The 22,053-nt window shown below is 35.7% G+C and overlaps 1 protein-coding gene across 1 annotated transcript in view; it reads right to left on the bottom strand.

Moving 5' to 3' along the window:
- Positions 1-22,053, bottom strand: part of Tsf1 (Transferrin 1) — an 83,364-nt gene that overhangs the window by 49,386 nt on the left and 11,925 nt on the right. Inside the window, exons 4-10 of the mRNA XM_090109190.1 lie at positions 15,966-16,084; positions 15,150-15,309; positions 14,048-14,205; positions 10,828-11,032; positions 9,917-10,079; positions 9,294-9,420; positions 8,786-8,970 (exon numbers count right to left, since the gene is read on the bottom strand). Of these exons, the coding sequence (XP_089965316.1) occupies positions 8,786-8,970; positions 9,294-9,420; positions 9,917-10,079; positions 10,828-11,032; positions 14,048-14,205; positions 15,150-15,309; positions 15,966-16,084 (1,117 nt within the window). The remainder of the gene's footprint in view (positions 1-8,785; positions 8,971-9,293; positions 9,421-9,916; positions 10,080-10,827; positions 11,033-14,047; positions 14,206-15,149; positions 15,310-15,965; positions 16,085-22,053) is intronic.

The raw sequence follows: 22,053 nt of genomic DNA, 5'->3' as shown, positions 1-22,053 counted from the left end.
GCGTGAAGAAATCGGAAAAAGGGATGGATCGTTGCAAAAATGCAGGTGAATTTGTTGCTAATTTGTTGCTGCATAAAAACAGTGAAAATTTTGAATTTTTTTCATTGGCGCCAAAAATAGCACTGGCCACGTCAACTTAATTGTCGATTTTCGGTAGTGAAACATAAAAAAAAATTTGTTGCTCCTCACATCGTTCACTGGCACAGTGTACAGAGCCAGCAACAAAATAGAAACCGGAAGTAGAGTTAATTTTGAAACCGGTTTACTAGAAATTCGTCCACGCCAGCTTAACTGTCAATTTTCGGTATTTAAACATAAAAAAAAAATTTGTTGCTCCTCACATCGTTCACTGGCACAGTGTACAGAGCCAGCAACAAAATAGAAACCGGAAGTAGAGTTAATTTTGAAACCGGTTTGCTAGAAAATCGTCCACGCCAGCTTAACTGTCGATTTTCGGTAGTGAAACATAAAAAAAAATTTGTTGCTCCTCACATCGTTCACTGGCACAGTGTACAGAGCCAGCAACAAACTAGAAACCGGAAGTAGAGTTAATTTTGAAACCGGTTTGCTAGAAAATCGTCCACGCCAGCTTAACTGTCGATTTTCGGTAGTGAAACATAAAAAAAAATTTGTTGCTCCTCACATCGTTCACTGGCATAGTGTACAGAGCCAGCAACAAAATAGAAACCGGAAGTAGAGTTAATTTTGAAACCGGTTTGCTAGAAAATCGTCCACGCCAGCTTAACTGTCGATTTTCGGTAGTGAAACATAAAAAAAAATTTGTTGCTCCTCACATCGTTCACTGGCACAGTGTACAGAGCCAGCAACAAAATAGAAACCGGAAGTAGAGTTAATTTTGAAACCGGTTTGCTAGAAAATCGTCCACGCCAGCTTAACTGTCGATTTTCGGTAGTGAAACATAAAAAAAATTTGTTGCTCCTCACATCGTTCACTGACACAGTGTACAGAGCCAGCAACAAAATAGAAACCGGAAGTAGAGTTAATCTTGAAACCGGTTTGCTAGAAAATCGTCCACGCCAGCTTAACTGTCGATTTTCGGTAGTGAAACATAAAAAAAAATTTGTTGCTCCTCACATCATTCACTGGCACAGTGTACAGAGCCAGCAACAAAATAGAAACCGGAAGTAGAGTTAATTTTGAAACCGGTTTGCTAGAAAATCGTCCACGCCAGCTTAACTGTCGATTTTCGGTAGTGAAACATAAAAAAAAATTTGTTGCTCCTCACATCGTTCACTGACACAGTGTACAGAGCCAGCAACAAAATAGAAACCGGAAGTAGAGTTAATTTTGAAACCGGTTTGCTAGAAATTCGTCCACGCCAGCTTAACTGTCAATTTTCGGTAGTTAAACATAAAAAAAAAATTGTTACTCCTCACATCGTTCACTGGCACAGTGTACAGAGCCAGCAACAAAATAGAAACCGGAAGTAGAGTTAATTTTGAAACCGGTTGGCTAGAAAATCGTCCACGCCAGCTTAACTGTCGATTTTCGGTAGTGAAACATAAAAAAAAATTTGTTGCTCCTCACATCATTCACTGGCACAGTGTACAGAGCCAGCAACAAAATAGAAACCGGAAGTAGAGTTAATTTTGAAACCGGTTTGCTAGAAAATCGTCCACGCCAGCTTAACTGTCGATTTTCGGTAGTGAAACATAAAAAAAAATTTGTTGCTCCTCACATCGTTCACTGACACAGTGTACAGAGCCAGCAACAAAAAAGAAACCGGAAGTAGAGTTAATTTTGAAACCGGTTTGCTAGAAATTCGTCCACGCCAGCTTAACTGTCAATTTTCGGTAGTTAAACATAAAAAAAAAATTGTTGCTCCTCACATCGTTCACTGGCACAGTGTACAGAGCCAGCAAGAAAAATAGAAACCGGAAGTAGAGTTAATTTTGAAACCGGTTGGCTAGAAAATCGTCCACGCCAGCTTAACTGTCGATTTTCGGTAGTGAAACATAAAAAAAAAATTGTTGCTCCTCACATCGTTCACTGGCACAGTGTACAGAGCCAGCAACAAAATAGAAACCGGAAGTAGAGTTAATTTTGAAACCGGTTTGCTAGAAAATCGTCCACGCCAGCTTAACTGTCGATTTTCGGTAGTGAAACATAAAAAAAATTTGTTGCTCCTCACATCGTTCACTGACACAGTGTACAGAGCCAGCAACAAAATAGAAACCGGAAGTAGAGTTAATTTTGAAACCGGTTTGCTAGAAATTCGTCCACGCCAGCTTAACTGTCAATTTTCGGTAGTTAAACATAAAAAAAAAATTGTTACTCCTCACATCGTTCACTGGCACAGTGTACAGAGCCAGCAACAAAATAGAAACCGGAAGTAGAGTTAATTTTGAAACCGGTTGGCTAGAAAATCGTCCACGCCAGCTTAACTGTCGATTTTCGGTAGTGAAACATAAAAAAAAATTTGTTGCTCCTCACATCATTCACTGGCACAGTGTACAGAGCCAGCAACAAAATAGAAACCGGAAGTAGAGTTAATTTTGAAACCGGTTTGCTAGAAAATCGTCCACGCCAGCTTAACTGTCGATTTTCGGTAGTGAAACATAAAAAAAAATTTGTTGCTCCTCACATCGTTCACTGACACAGTGTACAGAGCCAGCAACAAAAAAGAAACCGGAAGTAGAGTTAATTTTGAAACCGGTTTGCTAGAAATTCGTCCACGCCAGCTTAACTGTCAATTTTCGGTAGTTAAACATAAAAAAAAAATTGTTGCTCCTCACATCGTTCACTGGCACAGTGTACAGAGCCAGCAACAAAATAGAAACCGGAAGTAGAGTTAATTTTGAAACCGGTTGGCTAGAAAATCGTCCACGCCAGCTTAACTGTCGATTTTCGGTAGTGAAACATAAAAAAAAAATTGTTGCTCCTCACATCGTTCACTGGCACAGTGTACAGAGCCAGCAACAAAATAGAAACCGGAAGTAGAGTTAATTTTGAAACCGGTTTGCTAGAAAATCGTCCACGCCAGCTTAACTGTCGATTTTCGGTAGTGAAACATAAAAAAAAATTTGTTGCTCCTCACATCGTTCACTGACACAGTGTACAGAGCCAGCAACAAAATAGAAACCGGAAGTAGAGTTAATTTTGAAACCGGTTTGCTAGAAATTCGTCCACGCCAGCTTAACTGTCAATTTTCGGTAGTTAAACATAAAAAAAAAATTGTTGCTCCTCACATCGTTCACTGGCACAGTGTACAGAGCCAGCAACAAAATAGAAACCGGAAGTAGAGTTAATTTTGAAACCGGTTGGCTAGAAAATCGTCCACGCCAGCTTAACTGTCGATTTTCGGTAGTGAAACATAAAAAAAAATTTGTTGCTCCTCACATCATTCACTGGCACAGTGTACAGAGCCAGCAACAAAATAGAAACCGGAAGTAGAGTTAATTTTGAAACCGGTTGGCTAGAAAATCGTCCACGCCAGCTTAACTGTCGATTTTCGGTAGTGAAACATAAAAAAAAATTTGTTGCTCCTCACATCGTTCACTGGCACAGTGTACAGAGCCAGCAACAAAATAGAAACCGGAAGTAGAGTTAATTTTGAAACCGGTTTGCTAGAAAATCGTCCACGTCAGCTTAACTGTCGATTTTCGGTAGTGAAACATAAAAAAAATTTGTTGCTCCTCACATCGTTCACTGGCACAGTGTGCAGAGCCAGCAACAAAATAGAAACCGGAAGTAGAGTTAATTTTGAAACCGGTTTGCTAGAAAATCGTCCACGCCAGCTTAACTGTCGATTTTCGGTAGTGAAACATAAAAAAAAAATTTGTTACTCCTCACATCGTTCACTGGCACAGTGTACAGAGCCAGCAACAAAATAGAAACCGGAAGTAGAGTTAATCTTGAAACCGGTTTGCTAGAAAATCGTCCACGCCAGCTTAACTGTCGATTTTCGGTAGTGAAACATAAAAAAAAATTTGTTGCTCCTCACATCGTTCACTGACACAGTGTACAGAGCCAGCAACAAAATAGAAACCGGAAGTAGAGTTAATTTTGAAACCGGTTTGCTAGAAATTCGTCCACGCCAGCTTAACTGTCAATTTTCGGTAGTTAAACATAAAAAAAAAATTGTTGCTCCTCACATCGTTCACTGGCACAGTGTACAGAGCCAGCAACAAAATAGAAACCGGAAGTAGAGTTAATTTTGAAACCGGTTGGCTAGAAAATCGTCCACGCCAGCTTAACTGTCGATTTTCGGTAGTGAAACATAAAAAAAAATTTGTTGCTCCTCACATCATTCACTGGCACAGTGTACAGAGCCAGCAACAAAATAGAAACCGGAAGTAGAGTTAATTTTGAAACCGGTTGGCTAGAAAATCGTCCACGCCAGCTTAACTGTCGATTTTCGGTAGTGAAACATAAAAAAAAATTTGTTGCTCCTCACATCGTTCACTGGCACAGTGTACAGAGCCAGCAACAAAATAGAAACCGGAAGTAGAGTTAATTTTGAAACCGGTTTGCTAGAAAATCGTCCACGTCAGCTTAACTGTCGATTTTCGGTAGTGAAACATAAAAAAAATTTGTTGCTCCTCACATCGTTCACTGGCACAGTGTGCAGAGCCAGCAACAAAATAGAAACCGGAAGTAGAGTTAATTTTGAAACCGGTTTGCTAGAAAATCGTCCACGCCAGCTTAACTGTCGATTTTCGGTAGTGAAACATAAAAAAAAAATTTGTTACTCCTCACATCGTTCACTGGCACAGTGTACAGAGCCAGCAACAAAATAGAAACCGGAAGTAGAGTTAATCTTGAAACCGGTTTGCTAGAAAATCGTCCACGCCAGCTTAACTGTCGATTTTCGGTAGTGAAACATAAAAAAAAATTTGTTGCTCCTCACATCATTCACTGGCACAGTGTACAGAGCCAGCAACAAAATAGAAACCGGAAGTAGAGTTAATTTTGAAACCGGTTTACTAGAAATTCGTCCACGCCAGCTTAACTGTCAATTTTCGGTATTTAAACATTAAAAAAAAAATTTGTTGCTCCTCACATCGTTCACTGGCACAGTGTACAGAGCCAGCAACAAAATAGAAACCGGAAGTAGAGTTAATTTTGAAACCGGTTTGCTAGAAAATCGTCCACGCCAGCTTAACTGTCGATTTTCGGTAGTGAAACATAAAAAAAAAATTGTTGCTCCTCACATCGTTCACTGGCACAGTGTACAGAGCCAGCAACAAAATAGAAACCGGAAGTAGAGTTAATTTTGAAACCGGTTTGATAGAAATTCGTCCACGCCAGCTTAACTGTCAATTTTCGGTAGTTAAACATAAAAAAAAATTTGTTGCTCCTCACATCGTTCACTGGCACAGTGTACAGAGCCAGGAACAAAATAGAAACCGGAAGTAGAGTTAAATTTGAAACCGGTTTGCTAGAAATTCGTCCACGCCAGCTTAACTGTCAATTTTCGATAGTTAAACATAAAAAAAAATTTGTTGCTCCTCACATCGTTCACTGGCACAGTGTACAGAGCCAGCAACAAAATAGAAACCGGAATTAGAGTTAATTTTGAAACCGGTTTGCTAGAAATTCGTCCACGCCAGCTTAACTGTCAATTTTCAGTAGTTAAACTTAAAAAAAAATTTGTTGCTCCTCACATCGTTCACTGGCACAGTGTACAGAGCCAGCAACAAAATAAAAACCGGAAGTAGAGTTAATAAATTGACGAATTTCTAGCAAACCGGTTTCAAAATTAACTCTACTTCCGGTTTCTATTTTGTTGCTGGCTCTGTACACTGTGCCAGTGAACGATGTGAGGAGCAACAAATTTTTTTTTATGTTTAACTACCGAAAATTGACAGTTAAGCTGGCGTGGACGAATTTCTAGCCAACCGGTTTCAAAATTAACTCTACTTCCGGTTTCTATTTTGTTGCTGGCTCTGTACACTGTGCCAGTGAACGATGTGAGGAGCAACAATTTTTTTTTATGTTTAACTACCGAAAATTGACAGTTAAGCTGGCGTGGACGAATTTCTAGCAAACCGGTTTCAAAATTAACTCTACTTCCGGTTTCTATTTTGTTGCTGGCTCTGTACACTGTGCCAGTGAACGATGTGAGGAGCAACAAATTTTTTTTTATGTTTCACTACCGAAAATCGACAGTTAAGCTGGCGTGGACGATTTTCTAGCAAACCGGTTTCAAAATTAACTCTACTTCCGGTTTCTATTTTGTTGCTGGCTCTGTACACTGTGCCAGTGAACGATGTGAGGAGCAACAAATTTTTTTTTTATGTGTAACTACCGAAAATTGACAGTTAAGCTGGCGTGGACGAATTTCTAGCAAACCGGTTTCAAAATTAACTACTTCCGGTTTCTATTTTGTTGCTGGCTCTGTACACTGTGTCAGTGAACGATGTGAGGAACAACAATTTTTTTTTTATGTTTCACTACCGATAAACGACAATTAAGTTGACGTGGCCAGTGTTATTTTTGGCGCCAATGAAAAAAATTCAAAATTTTCACTGTTTTTATGCAGCAACAAATTAGCAACAAATTCACCTGCATTTTTGCAACGATCCATCCCTTTTTCCGATTTCTTCACGCTACCTTAACGTTAAGCTAGAATTGTTGCTGATTTTCAGCGAACGGGTTGAGCAACAAAATCGTCATTATAGCAACTAATTAGCAACAAATAAGCAACAAATTCTGGTGTTGTTTTTTTTTAATTTCGCTAATTTTTCATCGCCAGCTTTACGTACCTTATTCAAATTCAAATTCAAATTCATATTCAAATTCAAATTCGAATTCGAATTCAAATTCAAATTCAAATTCAAATTCAAATTCAATTTTTTATTCAACTTCAAATTCATATTCAAATTCAAATTCAAATTCAAATTCAAATTCAAATTCAAATTCAAATTCAAATTCAAATTCAAATTCAAATTCAAATTCAAATTCATATTCATATTCAAATTCAAATTCAAATTCAAATTCAAATTCAAATTCAAATTCAAATTCATATTCAAATTCAAATTCAAATTCAAATTCAAATTCAAATTCAAATTCAAAATCAAATTCAAATTCAAATTCATATTCAAATTCAAATTCAAATTCAAATTCTAATTCTAATTCCAAGAACACGAACACGAACACGAACACGAACACGAACACGAACACGAACACGAACACGAACAGCGAACAGCGAACAGCGAACAGCGAACAGCGAACAGCGAACATTTCTCGAGTAAAATCGTTTCATTCCAGCTAAGCAAGTTTTTTGGCATCAGGAAGTCGAACGATTTACAAACTGCACTCATACCAATAAAACGCGCATCTAACTGATTGATTATTATGTCGAGTAGACCGTACATTGTTGAAAATAGTTACTCTAAAGACTTCTTCCTGGTTTTCGAATCGGTGATCAGAAGCCAATTCATCGAAATGCTTTTTAGTTTTTCTTCGTCGCTTTTCTGGAAAGGTAGGATCGATATCGTATTTTCTCGCGGTTTCGGTGGCCTTGGATTGGCTTTGAAGGACTCGAAGTCATTTCTATACTTTTTCAATTTATCCGTTGTTTCGTCCAAAGCCTTACTCGCTTCATCCAAAACGATATCACGTTTTTGCAAAACTTTGGAAACTTAATTGATGTTGTTCAATACGCTGTGCATGAATTCACAAAGAAATACACATGTCGATCATGTTGAGAGCTATCATAGATTATACGGTTACCGTTGTGCTGCAACCGGTATCATACATATTTTGTCATCGGAAAATTTTTTTAGCGAAAATGAGTTCTAGCAGAATTTGGTGCCAGATGGATGGATGTGCGGAATAAAAATCATAGCATTAGTGGTGATACTTGATGAAATAAGGCTGGTAGTAGGGAATTACGAATTACAACAGTCAGCGACGCACCTAGCGTCAACTATTGTAGTACGTCCCAGACCCCAGAAAGTTGAAAACATCGCCACAAATATCATAAATGAGAACTCATGCAAGGCAAGAGCGAATGAAAGTTTCATTAAAAAGTTGATGGGTGGAATTGGCGAATTGGTCTCACTACCGTCAAGCACGTGGGCTTATCGCTGATCCAATGTGCTACGGGCGTACTCATCAAAACTACCAAATAACCGAACTAACGATAACAAACAGCACATGCCTATCGAGGACGCTTGGCGCATGTGTTGGAAATGTTGAATAAGGAGTTCTATAATTGTTGATTTGAAAAAAAAATAAAAAAAAAAATAAAATAAAAAGATTTTTTTTTAATAAAAAAAAAATAATTTTTTTTTCAAAGCTGAGGTTTGAGGGCCCCCTGTTCTCCGGGGCCCTGGTGCACTGCACCACCTGGCCCTATGATAGCTACGCCACTGCTCTCAAAGCAAGTAGAGGCAATGTAATTGATGTTAAGATGGATGGATCTCGAACGCGAGTTGAATGAAGTCATCAATGTCTGTCTCTTTCGCAATGGTAGCTTTGCAATTAATCCTTCTAAGCTTTTGCTGTTTCTTTTGTAATGTGTAGTTTGTAGTTAAAAGTGCAAGCTTTGTTTGATTTTAAATATTTGAAAGCAGATATTTATTATTCTCAATTACTATCTACTAAATATATCATATTATAATGATGAAATGATGAATGATAGTGAAGTTAAAAATAACCTTACTTTAAAATTTTGCATACCTACCTAATTAGGTATTTTTGTCGGACTACTGTCTACGTTATCTACCTAACTTGAAATTGTCAATACATTTTTGCGATTTCTAATTTCTTCTACAATTTTTAAATAAGAATTGTAACCATATTATATTTAACTCACCGTTTTCCTCTAAGATCTTCAATTTTCGAGTGTGGTGTGCTCTTCTTGACGACAGCAACAGCGTAATTAGGTATTTTAGAGGCTCCATACACTTCGTGGAAAACTGGATGCAGATTGTACTTTTTGGATGCTGACGCTACCTTCATACCGTCTACGGATGCTAAATCTGAGCCATTGTCTTGAACCTGATGTTTTTTAATAAAGAAAAAATATTGCTTTACAACTTAAAATCTTCATCTTATATATCTTAATCACGATGGATTGCTCTCAAATATCAGAAAGAGAATATTATTCTAAACTTGATTCTTAATCCGATAAATTATTCAAATTTAAAAATACAACCTATCCCTCATAACATCTATAACAACCCTTTCTCTATGACTAACCTACTTATATAAATTAAGAATAACCCAAAAATTCTATTCCCTAATACCTACCATTTTTTACACAAGAATAAAATTTTTAATGCTATATAAAATTACTTTTTTTTATTAATTTTTATACTTACGCTCTTCAAGCAATCTTCATCAGAAGCTTCTTGCACGCAGTCGAGTTTGGGACGAATGTCTCTGCTGAACGCGAACACGGACATCGAGCGGCATTTCGCTAACGCCACGTTTGATGTTACACACATCCTGGGTTTTGGAGTGAATAGTTAAAAAAAAAAAATAAAGAATGAGAACAATCATAGAGATAATATGTACTACGTACTACATATTATCTCTATGAGAACAATGTAAAAAATTATTAAAAATTTGGGTTTGGGTGTTGGCGATTGGCGAAGGTGGGTAGTTTAAAAATCGAGATTTTCTCGTGGGAATATGATATATTTATCAATCACATAGAGAAGTTTGCAATGTACATTTTTTTGATAATAGCCTCAAAATTCTTTTGAATGGGTTTTACTACTTTACTAGTAAAATATCAATATCAACATTTTTGATTCGTGATATGAATATTACAAACCATAGTTTGTGTACTGTATTGTTTTAATTATAAATTAATTAATCATCTAGAATCTACGTACAAATAAATGATCCTTGCCATTAATCAAACCCGTTTCTAGAAACATCCATGAATAATGTTTTAAGATTTAAGCGACGCTTTTAAACATTAATTCCACAATCTTACCTAACAACAGGCTCTGGGGGTCCATGGCCTCGCTCAATAACTTCAGTGTAGTTGGCCTTTTGTAAGTAATCGACTGGTCTGATCGGAATATTATCAGCTACGTGGTGAATCTTTTCGGAGAGACCTAATACGTTCGTGAACCAATCTGGTTTGGTACTAGCACCTAAGATAGTACAAAAACATTAGTAATACAAAGCTGAGCTGTGATTTTTTTGGAACGTTCAAGATTTACGCGGCAATAAATACATATACTAAAAAAAAATTGGTTGTCTGTAAAGTCGATTTACTGGCGATAGTTGAACGTGACAACGTCCGATTGTGCTTCTTTGACGCTCGTTCCGCGCTCTCGCTTGCCCTTCAAGCCTTACATGGAACGCCTCAGAGCGAGGTAACGCCGCATGAGTCATGTTTAAGTTTTTTCGTGCGTGCAGCATTGAGATACATATGTACTACATGTACTACGTAGTACATGTATCGAATTATAAGACGTTGTCACGTCAAAAAGTAACAGAAAGGCTTTAAGAAGCCTTTAATTTCTAAAAACAATGTTCAATGCAACATTTTTTTATTTATTTCCACATATTTTTGAACTATTTATTACTTCTTTTATGTTTCTTATAGCCGGTAATTTTTAGTAAGTAGGGTAATCTTTAGTCTTCTATGCTATCTCCATGGTTTTACAATATTTTATTATGGGGACATGAAGTTAGTTTTATTTATATTTTTTTCTACTTATAATTATCTACTATCTACTAAGTTGAGACAACGAAAACTGAAACTATAGATACTAATAAAAGGGAAATTTAAACATAACAATCAAAACAAATTACCCGAAAGCAATCTACAATAACTACACTACCTAACTCAGAGCAAATTACAACAATTTACAATAAAATTAAACCAGTACTTACCAGCATCAGCTAATTGCTTAATCTTTTCTCTTAACGGCGACAATTTAGCGAGCACATCGTGATGGCCGAGCAATCCTTGCCACGGTCGGGCCGCCCAAGAGCAAGGTTTCTCCCTAATCGGTACTTTGGAGCCGTCAGAACAAAGATACGCGAAGTCATCGGGGTTCTCTGAAGATTGGCTGGCGGGGGTTGTTCCTACTGGGAGCTATACCAGAAATTACTATTTGGTAACTACATAATGTGCTCTAATTTTTGCGAGACTAGGCTCGCGTATCAGCCAATGTTAATTATTTTTATGAGTTAAAGCAATTTGTGGAATGAAGCGAGATCAATTAGAAAGAGCGGCAGCAGTCAAGTAAACCCACTGTAGGTATATTATATATCTTTGCTAGGATTATTATGATAGGATATATCAGACAACTAAATTAAAGTTCTTATTTGCAATGGTCGGGCCGCCCAAGAGCAAGGTTTCTCCCTAACCGGTACTTTGGAGCCGTCAGAACAAAGATACGCGAAGTCATCGGGCTTCTCTGATGATTGGCTGGCGGGGGTCGTGCCTACTGGGAGCTATACCAGAAATTACTATTTGGTAACTACATAATGTGCTCTAATTTTTGCGAGACTAGGCTCGCGTATCAGCCAATGTTAATTATTTTTATGAGTAAAGCAATTTGTGGAATGAAGCGAGATCAATTAGAAAGAGCGGCAGCAGTCAAGTAAACCCACTCTAGGTATATTATATATCTTTGCTAGGATTATTATGATAGGATAATATATCAGGCAACTAAATTAAAGTTCTAATTTGTAATGGTCGGGCCGCCCAAGAGCAAGGTTTCTCCCTAACCGGTACTTTGGAGCCGTCAGAACAAAGATACGCGAAGTCATCGGGGTTCTCTGATGATTGGCTGGCGGGAGTCGTGCCTACTGGGAGCTATACCAGGAATAACTATTAGATAACTACATATTCTTTGTGTGAATAGGATTGCGTATATCGCGAATGTTCATGTTATGAGCAAAGCAATTTATAAAGAAGCGAGATGGTAATTAGAGCAGCAGTAAAGAAATCCCTCTGTTTATTATATATCTTTGTTAGGCTTATGTTCAACATCAGACAAGTACTACGATTTCTACTTTATAAATTCGATAGGTACTAGATTCTAGAATAATAGAACTTATAATCAATTATAATTTTCTGAAATCTACCCTGATTATCTCTACAATTAGATACTGTACCAATGCTTCTAGAAAAATTAATTCACATTTTATACATTTGTTTAAACATGATATCAAAGTTAAAGTGTAGACTTGAATTCACTACATACAATATATTTTCAAAGAATCTGATTGTAGGTACATATATGGAAGCAGACTTTTATCAAAGATTTTAACGGGTAATGGAGAGAGGATTTCAATGTAACGTTAATTCATTAGATTACCGATTTCACGGTACGAGACTCGTATTTCACAATAGTTTTACCACAGAGTTTTACATTGCATTGACACTGACTGATATTGATCTGACATTCATCCGGATATCGAAAATCCCATCACTTCGACCCATCTCAATAGAATTACGACGCGCTAAGAGGAAACATTACCTGTGATGGTCTCTTAGTGACTTGTGATAGTAGTTAGTACGTACAAATAGTTTAGTTGAACCGCTAGTAGGGCCGGTCCGCGTTCGCCATCGTATAGATGAGATTTTTTTAATTGAAACTACTTACTATATCCATTATTCTGAGTACAAACACGAAATAAAGTGTTTTGAGTGGAGCTGCTAAAGTTTGCTACTATACATATACCTATAGGTTTATAAGCAAAAAACGGCTCAATCAATAAACCATTTCAGCGAAATTGCAATTAATTTCATCCGGCGCACCAATCAAAATTCAATTTATACACAAATTTAATTTCCGAAATTCGAAGCCAAGCAAAGAAAATGATAAAATTACAAATATCGCAATTGAAAATGATGAAATGATTACACCCTAATAAAATGCGTATCCCAAAGAATTTCCGGACTTAGGGTCAGCTCACACCGAGACGCGACGCGGCGCGACGCTGCGCGCACTTTTTTCATAGAGCGACTCAGAATAAACTTTATTCACTACACGAAAAGATACACATTACCTTAGATTAAGGATTGGTCTCCGCGCGCGCGCTACGACTAGATACCGCCCCACCTAAAAACAATAGCTCTGTGAGTGCGGCAACTCTTTTCTGTAGTGTGTGTTAGGCAATTTGTAAAGACGCTAGTGTGTGTGAAGAATTGGGCTGCCAGCTACATAAATTTTACCTCATAAATGGGAAATCTGGCATCTTGAAAAGAAGTTTGAAAAATATTTTTTTCATCCTGACCTGGCCGGGAATCGAATCCATGAACATGTGACTCAAATCCACTTGCGACGCTACTATACTATAGTCACAAAGGTTGTTTAAAAGTAAAAAAGCGGAAATAAAAAAAAAACATACATATTATATGAGTCAGTTAAACATGGTTAAACAGAAATAAATTATTGTATTATACTTTTTTATACATGTGTTAGTAATAGTATTGAAAAAAAAAGTTCAAATTATTGCTAAAATATTTCCTCAACCACGTGTATTTTTTTGGATATGCAATACGGCAACACTGAATGGCGTCGTATTTTCGTAGAAAAATTTTTCGAAGTAAAGGAGAAATTTCGAATAATACGATACTTAGTGATGGTACGTGATCCCAGTGTCTTTCTTATTTTTTGATGTATTATTTTTAAATAGTTTTATGACACAAATAGGCATTTTACTTCAGATTTTGTTCAAAATCTTTATAAATTATCGGTTCACCCTCTCCACACAATGCTTGTGACACGACTGGCTTGGGTTAAGTTGGGTACGCCGAATTCGGCGTACTATAAGTTGCCGCATTTTTCAAGTACGCCGGCGGTATCTAGTCGTAGCGCGCGCGCGGAGACCAATCTATAATCTAAGCACATTACATTGTGAGAATTCAGATTACGTTGCACCACGCAGCGCTGCGCCTCGAGGTGCCTCGCGGCGTAGCAATGTGTATCTTTTCGTGTAGTGAATAAAGTATATTCTGAGTCGCTCTATGAAAAATGTGCGCGCAGCGTCGCGCCGCGTCGCGTCTCGGTGTGAGCTGACCCTTAGATCACCTGGAAGCCATGCAAAATAATATAACGAATATAATACAATCATTAATCCCTAATAGAATACGTACCCCAAAGAACTTCCGCACGTATATAACCTTGGTAAATGCAACCTCCCCCCCATTATGTGCAAGGCATCTCAAAGCGCCCTCATACCCACTGAAGTTGTCCGGGTAATCGCATTTGTCCGGGTGTTCGCACATTGCACATAGTTGGCTGTATTGCGATTCTGAAAGTGGATTTCAACTATGTGCAATCTGGGTTAAACAATATTCCAGTAATTACGGCAGGGTTTAAATACGGCATTATTCATAAAAAATCGTTTAATAAATATATACCTATAAATCGTAAAATTTTATTAGGTTAGTACATAAGACTGAGAAAAACACAGAAAAAGAGGTAGTTAGAAAAATATAATGATTTAGTGAAAATTCATAGTTGTAATAATATAGTTTCACTGGACGTATAGAAATAATTCATGTTAAAAAATCTAATTTCTTAATAATCACTGATTGAACTTTGAATACTGAAACATCAAATGCGTCTACGAAAATATTTATATTGAATGTTTACAGTCGTAAATGCGAGACGCTATAAAAATGGGTTAAATAAACAGGTTCGTGATAAAAGAAAGTCGAGAAAGTTAATATCGTTACACTGATCAATCAGTCTGTCATCTTATTTGTGTAAATATAGAGGTTCTGTTTCGAGCCTCCTCCATCGCTTTGATGTGTGAAACCTCTTAGTTCCAAGTGATCTCAAACAACATCAAAATTTCTTTTATTTTTCCGGAGAGCAACTTGTTGCTGTAACCTTGTTTGCTATTACTTTCGTGTCCAATTTTACTTATGTACATAAAATATTAGATATAAACAATGGATCAGAACGCTTATAGAGACAAATGTAATCTTATAGTACATGTACAAATAGTATGACGATGTATGTGTTTATTTAGGTCGTGCCATTAACAATTTTAATCAAATGAAATAATATTATGGCTATTAGCAAGTAAACAAAATTAAACCTTCTCTTTGACGTTGGTGGCTATTGTTTAATTTTCACGTAGAAAGCCTACGACTCTGTTTTGTTTAGACAAATGATAAATTATACGGTCTACTGTTTAATTTGGGACATCAATTACGGTAAAAATAAAGTAATTATCAAAAAACTTACTCCAAGCAGAATTAGTTTTTGGATCTGGCGACCATGTGCCAACAATACAAGACTTCTTGAAGAATGTCGATAATGCACGCAGTTCATTTTCTTTTGGTGAAATACTTCTATCCGTCATTTTGGGGAAGATTTCTCTTTTCATTAGCATCGTAAGAGGAATCTAAAAAAAATTATAAATATAGGAACAACATGGAGAGCCAATGTAAGTTGCTAAAAAGTTATTTTATTATTGACTATGGTTGGAATAACGATCTCTACAATATACAAATAAGTTAAATTGCGGTGCGTAGCTTATAAGAATTCATAATAACTTGTCCCAAGGGCAGAAATTCCATCCAAACAAAATATACGTGAATCTATCGTGTACCCTTTTCATTATATAAATAAATTTCCTACACGCAATATAAAGAACTTTTTATATTAACCTGCACACTCAAAGATCAGACTTCAATATACATTTATTTTAACCAAAATCAATTTCGCAATATCTAGGGCGCTTCTTTTATGTGACTTCCCAAGCAATTTTGCTCTGATTAAATTGAGCAATATAAAGAAAGAAATTTGATTATTTTTTCTTGGATTTATATTTCAATACCTGAAAACCTTTGCATGACTTTCAATGATATGCATTCCAGCTTTGATTAACTTTTTTGTTTCAAATAAAAATCATCAATAATCTTCATAGTTCGTAGTTCGTTTTAAAATAAGTCTATATTTTTATTATAGAAAGTATTGACCATGTATTACTTTAATGCAGGTGTATCTATTATTTGAAAATTTACATATTCTTTTAAAATAGACTGGAAGTAAACTTACCTTGTAACCAACATTCCTGTTAACACCCGTATGGCAGGACTTCAGGCCTTTCAATTGATCCAAACTATTTATGTTTAGATCTTTATGTACCACGATAACTGCTTCATAACGGAATTCCGCTAAAAATAAATTATAAGCTTAATTATGTATAACGTTCTCGGCACCCACTTTATCGTCAAGAATTTATAGCCTACAAGTATAAAATAAATGTTACTCCAGACAATGAAAAGTAAGCACGACAAAGTTATGGTTTCCAATTATTCGAGAATTAAAGATATAATTAAGTTCAGTGAAAGCACGAGATAAAGAACTTCCGTAATCGAGTCTGGCTGAATGAAAGAGAATTTTCTAAAGCTTACACCGCACGGGACTTGTGATTCGTTAATTATCATCTCGTATTGTGCAAAACAACCAAATATAGCCTTTTGTCCTCGAGGGATACCATAATGGTCTTTCGTTTAATTAAACGCCAGTTCCGTGTTTATTTAATAAATTAATTGTAATTGCGGAAATTCCATTAGGACGCGCAGTCCGTCTGTTTTGGGAAAGCTTAGATGTAATCCGATGTAGAGCTGCAGATTTGCGAGTATTATGCAGCGTTTGCCGGTCGTGTCCGTCTTAGCAATTTTGCTGCTTGGATTATTCGGTATGCCAGTATTACGTTCATTATTATTAAAGAAAACGCTAATGGTTTTAGTCTTGCATATTTTAGATTTATCATTGAAAAGTAAATTATTAAATAATGTCTACACGTCACCAATGATCTAAAATTGGTATACAAAAGCTGTAAAAATCTTATTTCGTATAATATTGTAATAAATAGAAAATAAACTTCTGATTTGCTATTTGCGTTTAATAAAAAATAAACTTTACGTGGGATAAAACGTTCATTGAAATGATTCAATATTGTATGAAAAATTTTTATGAAAGAATCTTTGACATGGAAAAGAATTTATCCTTGTAAATTGTACCTAAATTTCAGGAATAAGGCTCACGTCTTTTGAACCCTTATTAAAGACGGCTATCTTTTCTGAATCGTTCTGATTTATAGCTGGTCTAAGGGTATTTGGGTTAGCCTCCCGAGGCTGCGTACAATTCCCTGAATTTTTTAGCTTTACACATTCATTGATTTAGTAGCTGATCGTAAATTCTGTTATTTGACAGACTTTTTATACATCTATCAGACGGTGGGTTATTTATTACATTGATGTGTATCCAATGTCAATACTCAATAATAAATGTATGAACGAAAAGAAAATTGCATTTGTGTAGGTATAATGTTACATAGAGATATCATGGGTTGTGTTATGTTCTGCTCATGGAATTGTCCATACGACAAAATTTAAACCTGATTGGTGCGTTTAGACAAATCCAAGTTTACGTATTGCTGAAATGCAACAACGCTTTGTGTCTGCTCTATTCAGTCGATATCAACATTCAGCGAGTGTCAAGTATGTTTACACAGCGTTGAATTGAAATTTTCCTCTTTGTGAGCCAACAGTGCTCTGATTTCATAGGCACTTTTTATTCGCAATTGAAGGCTGAAGCATTCCTCATTCATTTCATTTCGGAGAACTCTGTGAAAAGTGTCGCATTCACATTTTAGTAGGGGAGCCCAAGAGGGGATTTTGGGATTTACTCGAGCGCGTCAGATTACTATAAGGGACGGTACCTTAGCTATTCATTAGTACCTCTAGTCAATATGAGCAGTTATGGTTGGTGGGTGCGCTCAGGGGCCCCGCTGGAAAATTTGAATAATCCATAATTCCCTAAGGTTGAGCTCGAATCGTCAGATTAGCGAAATGGGGACTTCTTATATTGTAATTAACCCCCCCATATATTAATCTGACGCGCTCGAATAATATTACTTTAATTTTTTACCCTTTCTTCATTAAATCGCCACTTAAATCGTCAGATTAACGTATACTTTTTTTCAGTGACGTCCTGGAGCATGCAAAATATCAATATAATAAAAAAAATCAAAAAACCCTTCCCCACCGCTAAAAGTGAAAACATTTTTTTCTCGCTATGGTCTAATCTACCAATTCTAATAGGTTCCCGTGACGCTCGAGTAAATCCACATTTAGCATCCTGGGCTCCCCTACTATTTCGGGGTTAAATTTGTCTTAATTGGACATTTTACTTTATCTCATTTTAAATATTGATGACGTAAAAAGTTAAAGTATTTTATTGTGAAAATGCTAGTTATAATGGATAACTGACTATATAGAGCTTCAGTAGATCGTTTGCATATCGCTTTCCCAATTTCATTGGAACTGCAAATACCTGATTAATGAAGTGCCCACAAATGCACAGCATTGAAACATTCAGAGCTTCGATCTGTAAATGTATTCAATTTAATCAAGAATATTCGAAATTTCAGAATGTATATTGTGGGTATATTATATGTAGCTAAGTGTTGAGTGAAATAGCGAAATATTTCCATCAGTATTATTGGATCGAGCGATCAGAATATTTGAATTGGAAACGACCCCGATGAGAATTTGAGAGCTATCTAAATAAATAGGAATTGTAAATGGCGCACAAACAGGGAATTGTCGATTTACGAAATATTCGGTAGTAGGCGTAAGATTGTTGACGTTTATTATTAAAAGGTTGCAGAAATAATTTGATTAAAATACTCTACAAAATAATGAAAATGGATTTATATTTCATATAAAAGAAAATGAGGAATACTGTATTATAAAGGAAGGTTACGTTCTTAACCATAAAACAATATCTAAATTTTCGTGTAAGTTAATGCCGCAGGTTAAATTTATGTCACAGGCTTTAGGTTTTCAAATTTTACTTTATGTTCAAGTTTATGGCCCGTTGTTCCAGCAATAAAATTTTAATCTTAAACCCGCAATAGAAGTTACGTTTTGCTTCAGATAACATTTTCGATTTAACAAAATCTAATTTTGTTATGAATTTAAATAAAGATTTCAAAATTATAAAGAAATCTTAAACTAGTAATTTTATAAAAAGTAAAACGTTGAATATTATTTCTTAAGAATGATTTATTAAGATTAATACTGTGAATATATCTATTAAAACATGGTTGGAATGCATTACCTAATACAGTGATAATGTACCTCAATATAGGTTCGGTTAGCCGTCACATTTAATTAATTCCATTCTATTAGTCAAACGGGTTCCGAACTTCCGAAGTTCTCTCATATAATACCGCACAATATCAATTCCCTATCTAATGCGTTCCTGCATGCGGTCATTAAGTTAGAGAATGTTTGTTTAGGATGTTATGAAACTCTTTGGATATTACGAGATCTTGTTTGCATGGGAAATGAACTTTCTGTAATATAACCAGAGTTAGCCAAGGGACATATACGTTTACTCTTTATGAAAGTTATTTATGAATTCAACTTGTTGCAGTTGTTAATGACGAGCAAAGAATTATGTAAAATATATAGCTATGAAAAAAATAACAAAAAATTTATGGCTATGGAAAATAGCCATGGAAAATACTTGTCTTGTTATAAAGAAACAAACATACAATAATTTACTAGACTTCATAAGTAAAAATTTACCTGTATATTATTTCTGTAATATTTTTTTTGACAGGTTTCTCTGAAAATATTTTGTTTGATTGAATGCATCACGGTACTAATTAAAAGAGCTTTTATGTTGCGCAATATTGGCACAATAGGGCACAATAATTAAATTAGAGTGGATGAAAAGGCATGTGTCCGACAATGATGTCAGTAATGTAGAGCTATTTATTTATTTATTTATTTATTTATTTATTATAAGGTACCTTACAGCTAGTGATACAATTTTTGAGATGAATAAATACTAAGCTACGCCAATTAAAAGGTACACCAATAGGTAGTAAAAATAATATACGTATGTGAACAAATACTAGTATAAGAATTTTACAAATGATAAGAGAAAAGATTTAATTTTTTGTAGGTATAAGTAAGCATTGATCAAGCCCAATAAGTATTTATAAAGTAAGGAAATGTTTTAAATATCTTCGAATTCAAATAAATTAAAACCAATTTAATGTAAAATTAAGTAAGACCTGGTAAGTAGGATGTGATTGTGTGTGTGTGTGTGTGTGTGTGTGTGTGTGTGAAAGTGCGTGTATGAGAATGTGTGAGTGTAAAAAGCTAATGTATTATATTATTATGTGAGCTGAGCTTCAGTATTAATTAATTGTAAAATTTGCTTTTTGAAACTAATACGTGATAAATAGAAGGGATCCACAGAAGAAAATTTTTTATTATAAATGTCCGGGAGCCTGTGGAACGGTGACATTTTTAGATAATTAGTTGATGTAGCCGGCACGTGAAATAGGCGTGTGTGGCGAGTACGCTGTGTGGGTACAAGATACTTTATATTTTCCAACGCTGTGGAATAGTCAAACTTGTTGTTCACGATATCGTATAACAACATAATGTCTATTATATCTCTCCTATCCTCCAAAGTATTTAACCCATAATGTGAGCAAGCCTGTTCATAATTCAACGAATAATTTTTTGTTTTATAATTCATTTTGTTCACAAATATTTTTTGTATCGCTTCCAATCTTTTAATGTGACATTTATATTGCGGTCGCCAGATCACACTTGCAAATTCGAGAACACTACGTACGTAGGCAAAATAAAGAACTTTCAAGCAAGTAATGTCGTTAAATGGATCAGCTTGTCGCAAGATGAAACCTAGATTTTTGTAGGCTTTATGAACAATAAAATCCACGTGCGTACGATATGCAAGTTTGACGTCCAGAATCACACCTAGGTCCCTTACTGAAGTAACAGCAGGTATAGATTCACTATTAATTTTATAATCAAAACAAATAATATTATTATTTCTATTACGGGTAAAACTTATTTTTTGGCATTTTTTTATATTAATTGATATTTTATTTAATTTATAATAGTCACTTAATCTATTAAGATCGTCTTGAAGACATTGACAATCGTAAGAGGAAGTGACTTTTCTGAATATTTTTTTATCATCAGCATAAAGTAAGAAATTAGACTTTACAAAGCAGTTACCAATGTCGAATAAGTAAATGTTATACAATAAGGGACCGAGATGCGATCCCTGCGGGACGCCCGAAGTAATATCAACAAAATCTGATTTAAACCCCCCTAGAATCACCGATTGACTGCGGTTCCTGATATAAGACTCTATCCATCTGAGAAGATCACCCCTGATACCCACCGCATAAAGCTTACGGATAAGAACATTATGACTTACTCTATCAAATGCCTTCTCGAAATCTGTGTAAATTACATCGACCTGTGCTCCTTCACTCATGTTGTTATTTATGTAATGTGTTAAGTCTAATAAGTTAGTAGTAACGTTCCGTGATTTAATAAAACCGTGTTGTTTAGTTGGAATACATTTAAAGGCTTTGTCAGATAGGACGCGTATTTTAGCGCTGCGTAGTAGCGCTGCAGCGTCCTGTTTTAACGTCGCGCGAGGCTTCGTCAAACAGAACGCTTTAGGGCGCGTTAGGACACAGCAATTGATATTATTAAAGCTGCATGTTGTTTACATAATTATTACTTACGAACAAAACAAGGTACAGCGATATTAACTCCGGAGTCGGAAGAATTTTTTACTTACCAGTTTCATTAATTTCTTCTCCGATTTGTGCCCACAATTTTGCCTTCATTGATATATCTTTATAGTTTATATGAACTATCCTTCGTATTATATAAGCATGGATATTTTCTAACCAATTCTATCAATTTTTCGGTCATTATGCAGTATTTTATTATTATTTTACGCCTATTAACTCCGACGCTAAAATAAAATTTGTAAAAAAATACAACACCCGACGTTAAAGCGTCCTAACGCCGCGACAGAGCGTTGCGTACTGCTAGCGCCGGCGCTCTGTTTGACGGTATTCTACGATGGTAGTAGAACACATCTTAGCGTCATATCGCGGCGTCAACTTAACGCTCTGACGCGCGCTAAGTACGCGTCCTGTCTGACAAAGCCTTAAGTGTATGAGTGTAGATTTTTTGGTATACTAGTTTTTCCAGCATTTTAGCAAATATATTAAGTAGTGATATGCCCCTATAGTTAGTTATATCTTTCTTCGAGTCTTTTT

Source organism: Colias eurytheme, chromosome 14, assembly GCF_061535395.1.
Source record: "Colias eurytheme isolate Ceu_HAF_F1 chromosome 14, ilColEury1 Martin Lab GWU primary, whole genome shotgun sequence".
Lineage (NCBI taxonomy): Eukaryota > Metazoa > Arthropoda > Insecta > Lepidoptera > Pieridae > Colias > Colias eurytheme.
The sequence above is the reverse complement of the archived record's forward strand: the minus strand, read 5'-3'. Positions and strand labels throughout refer to the sequence as shown.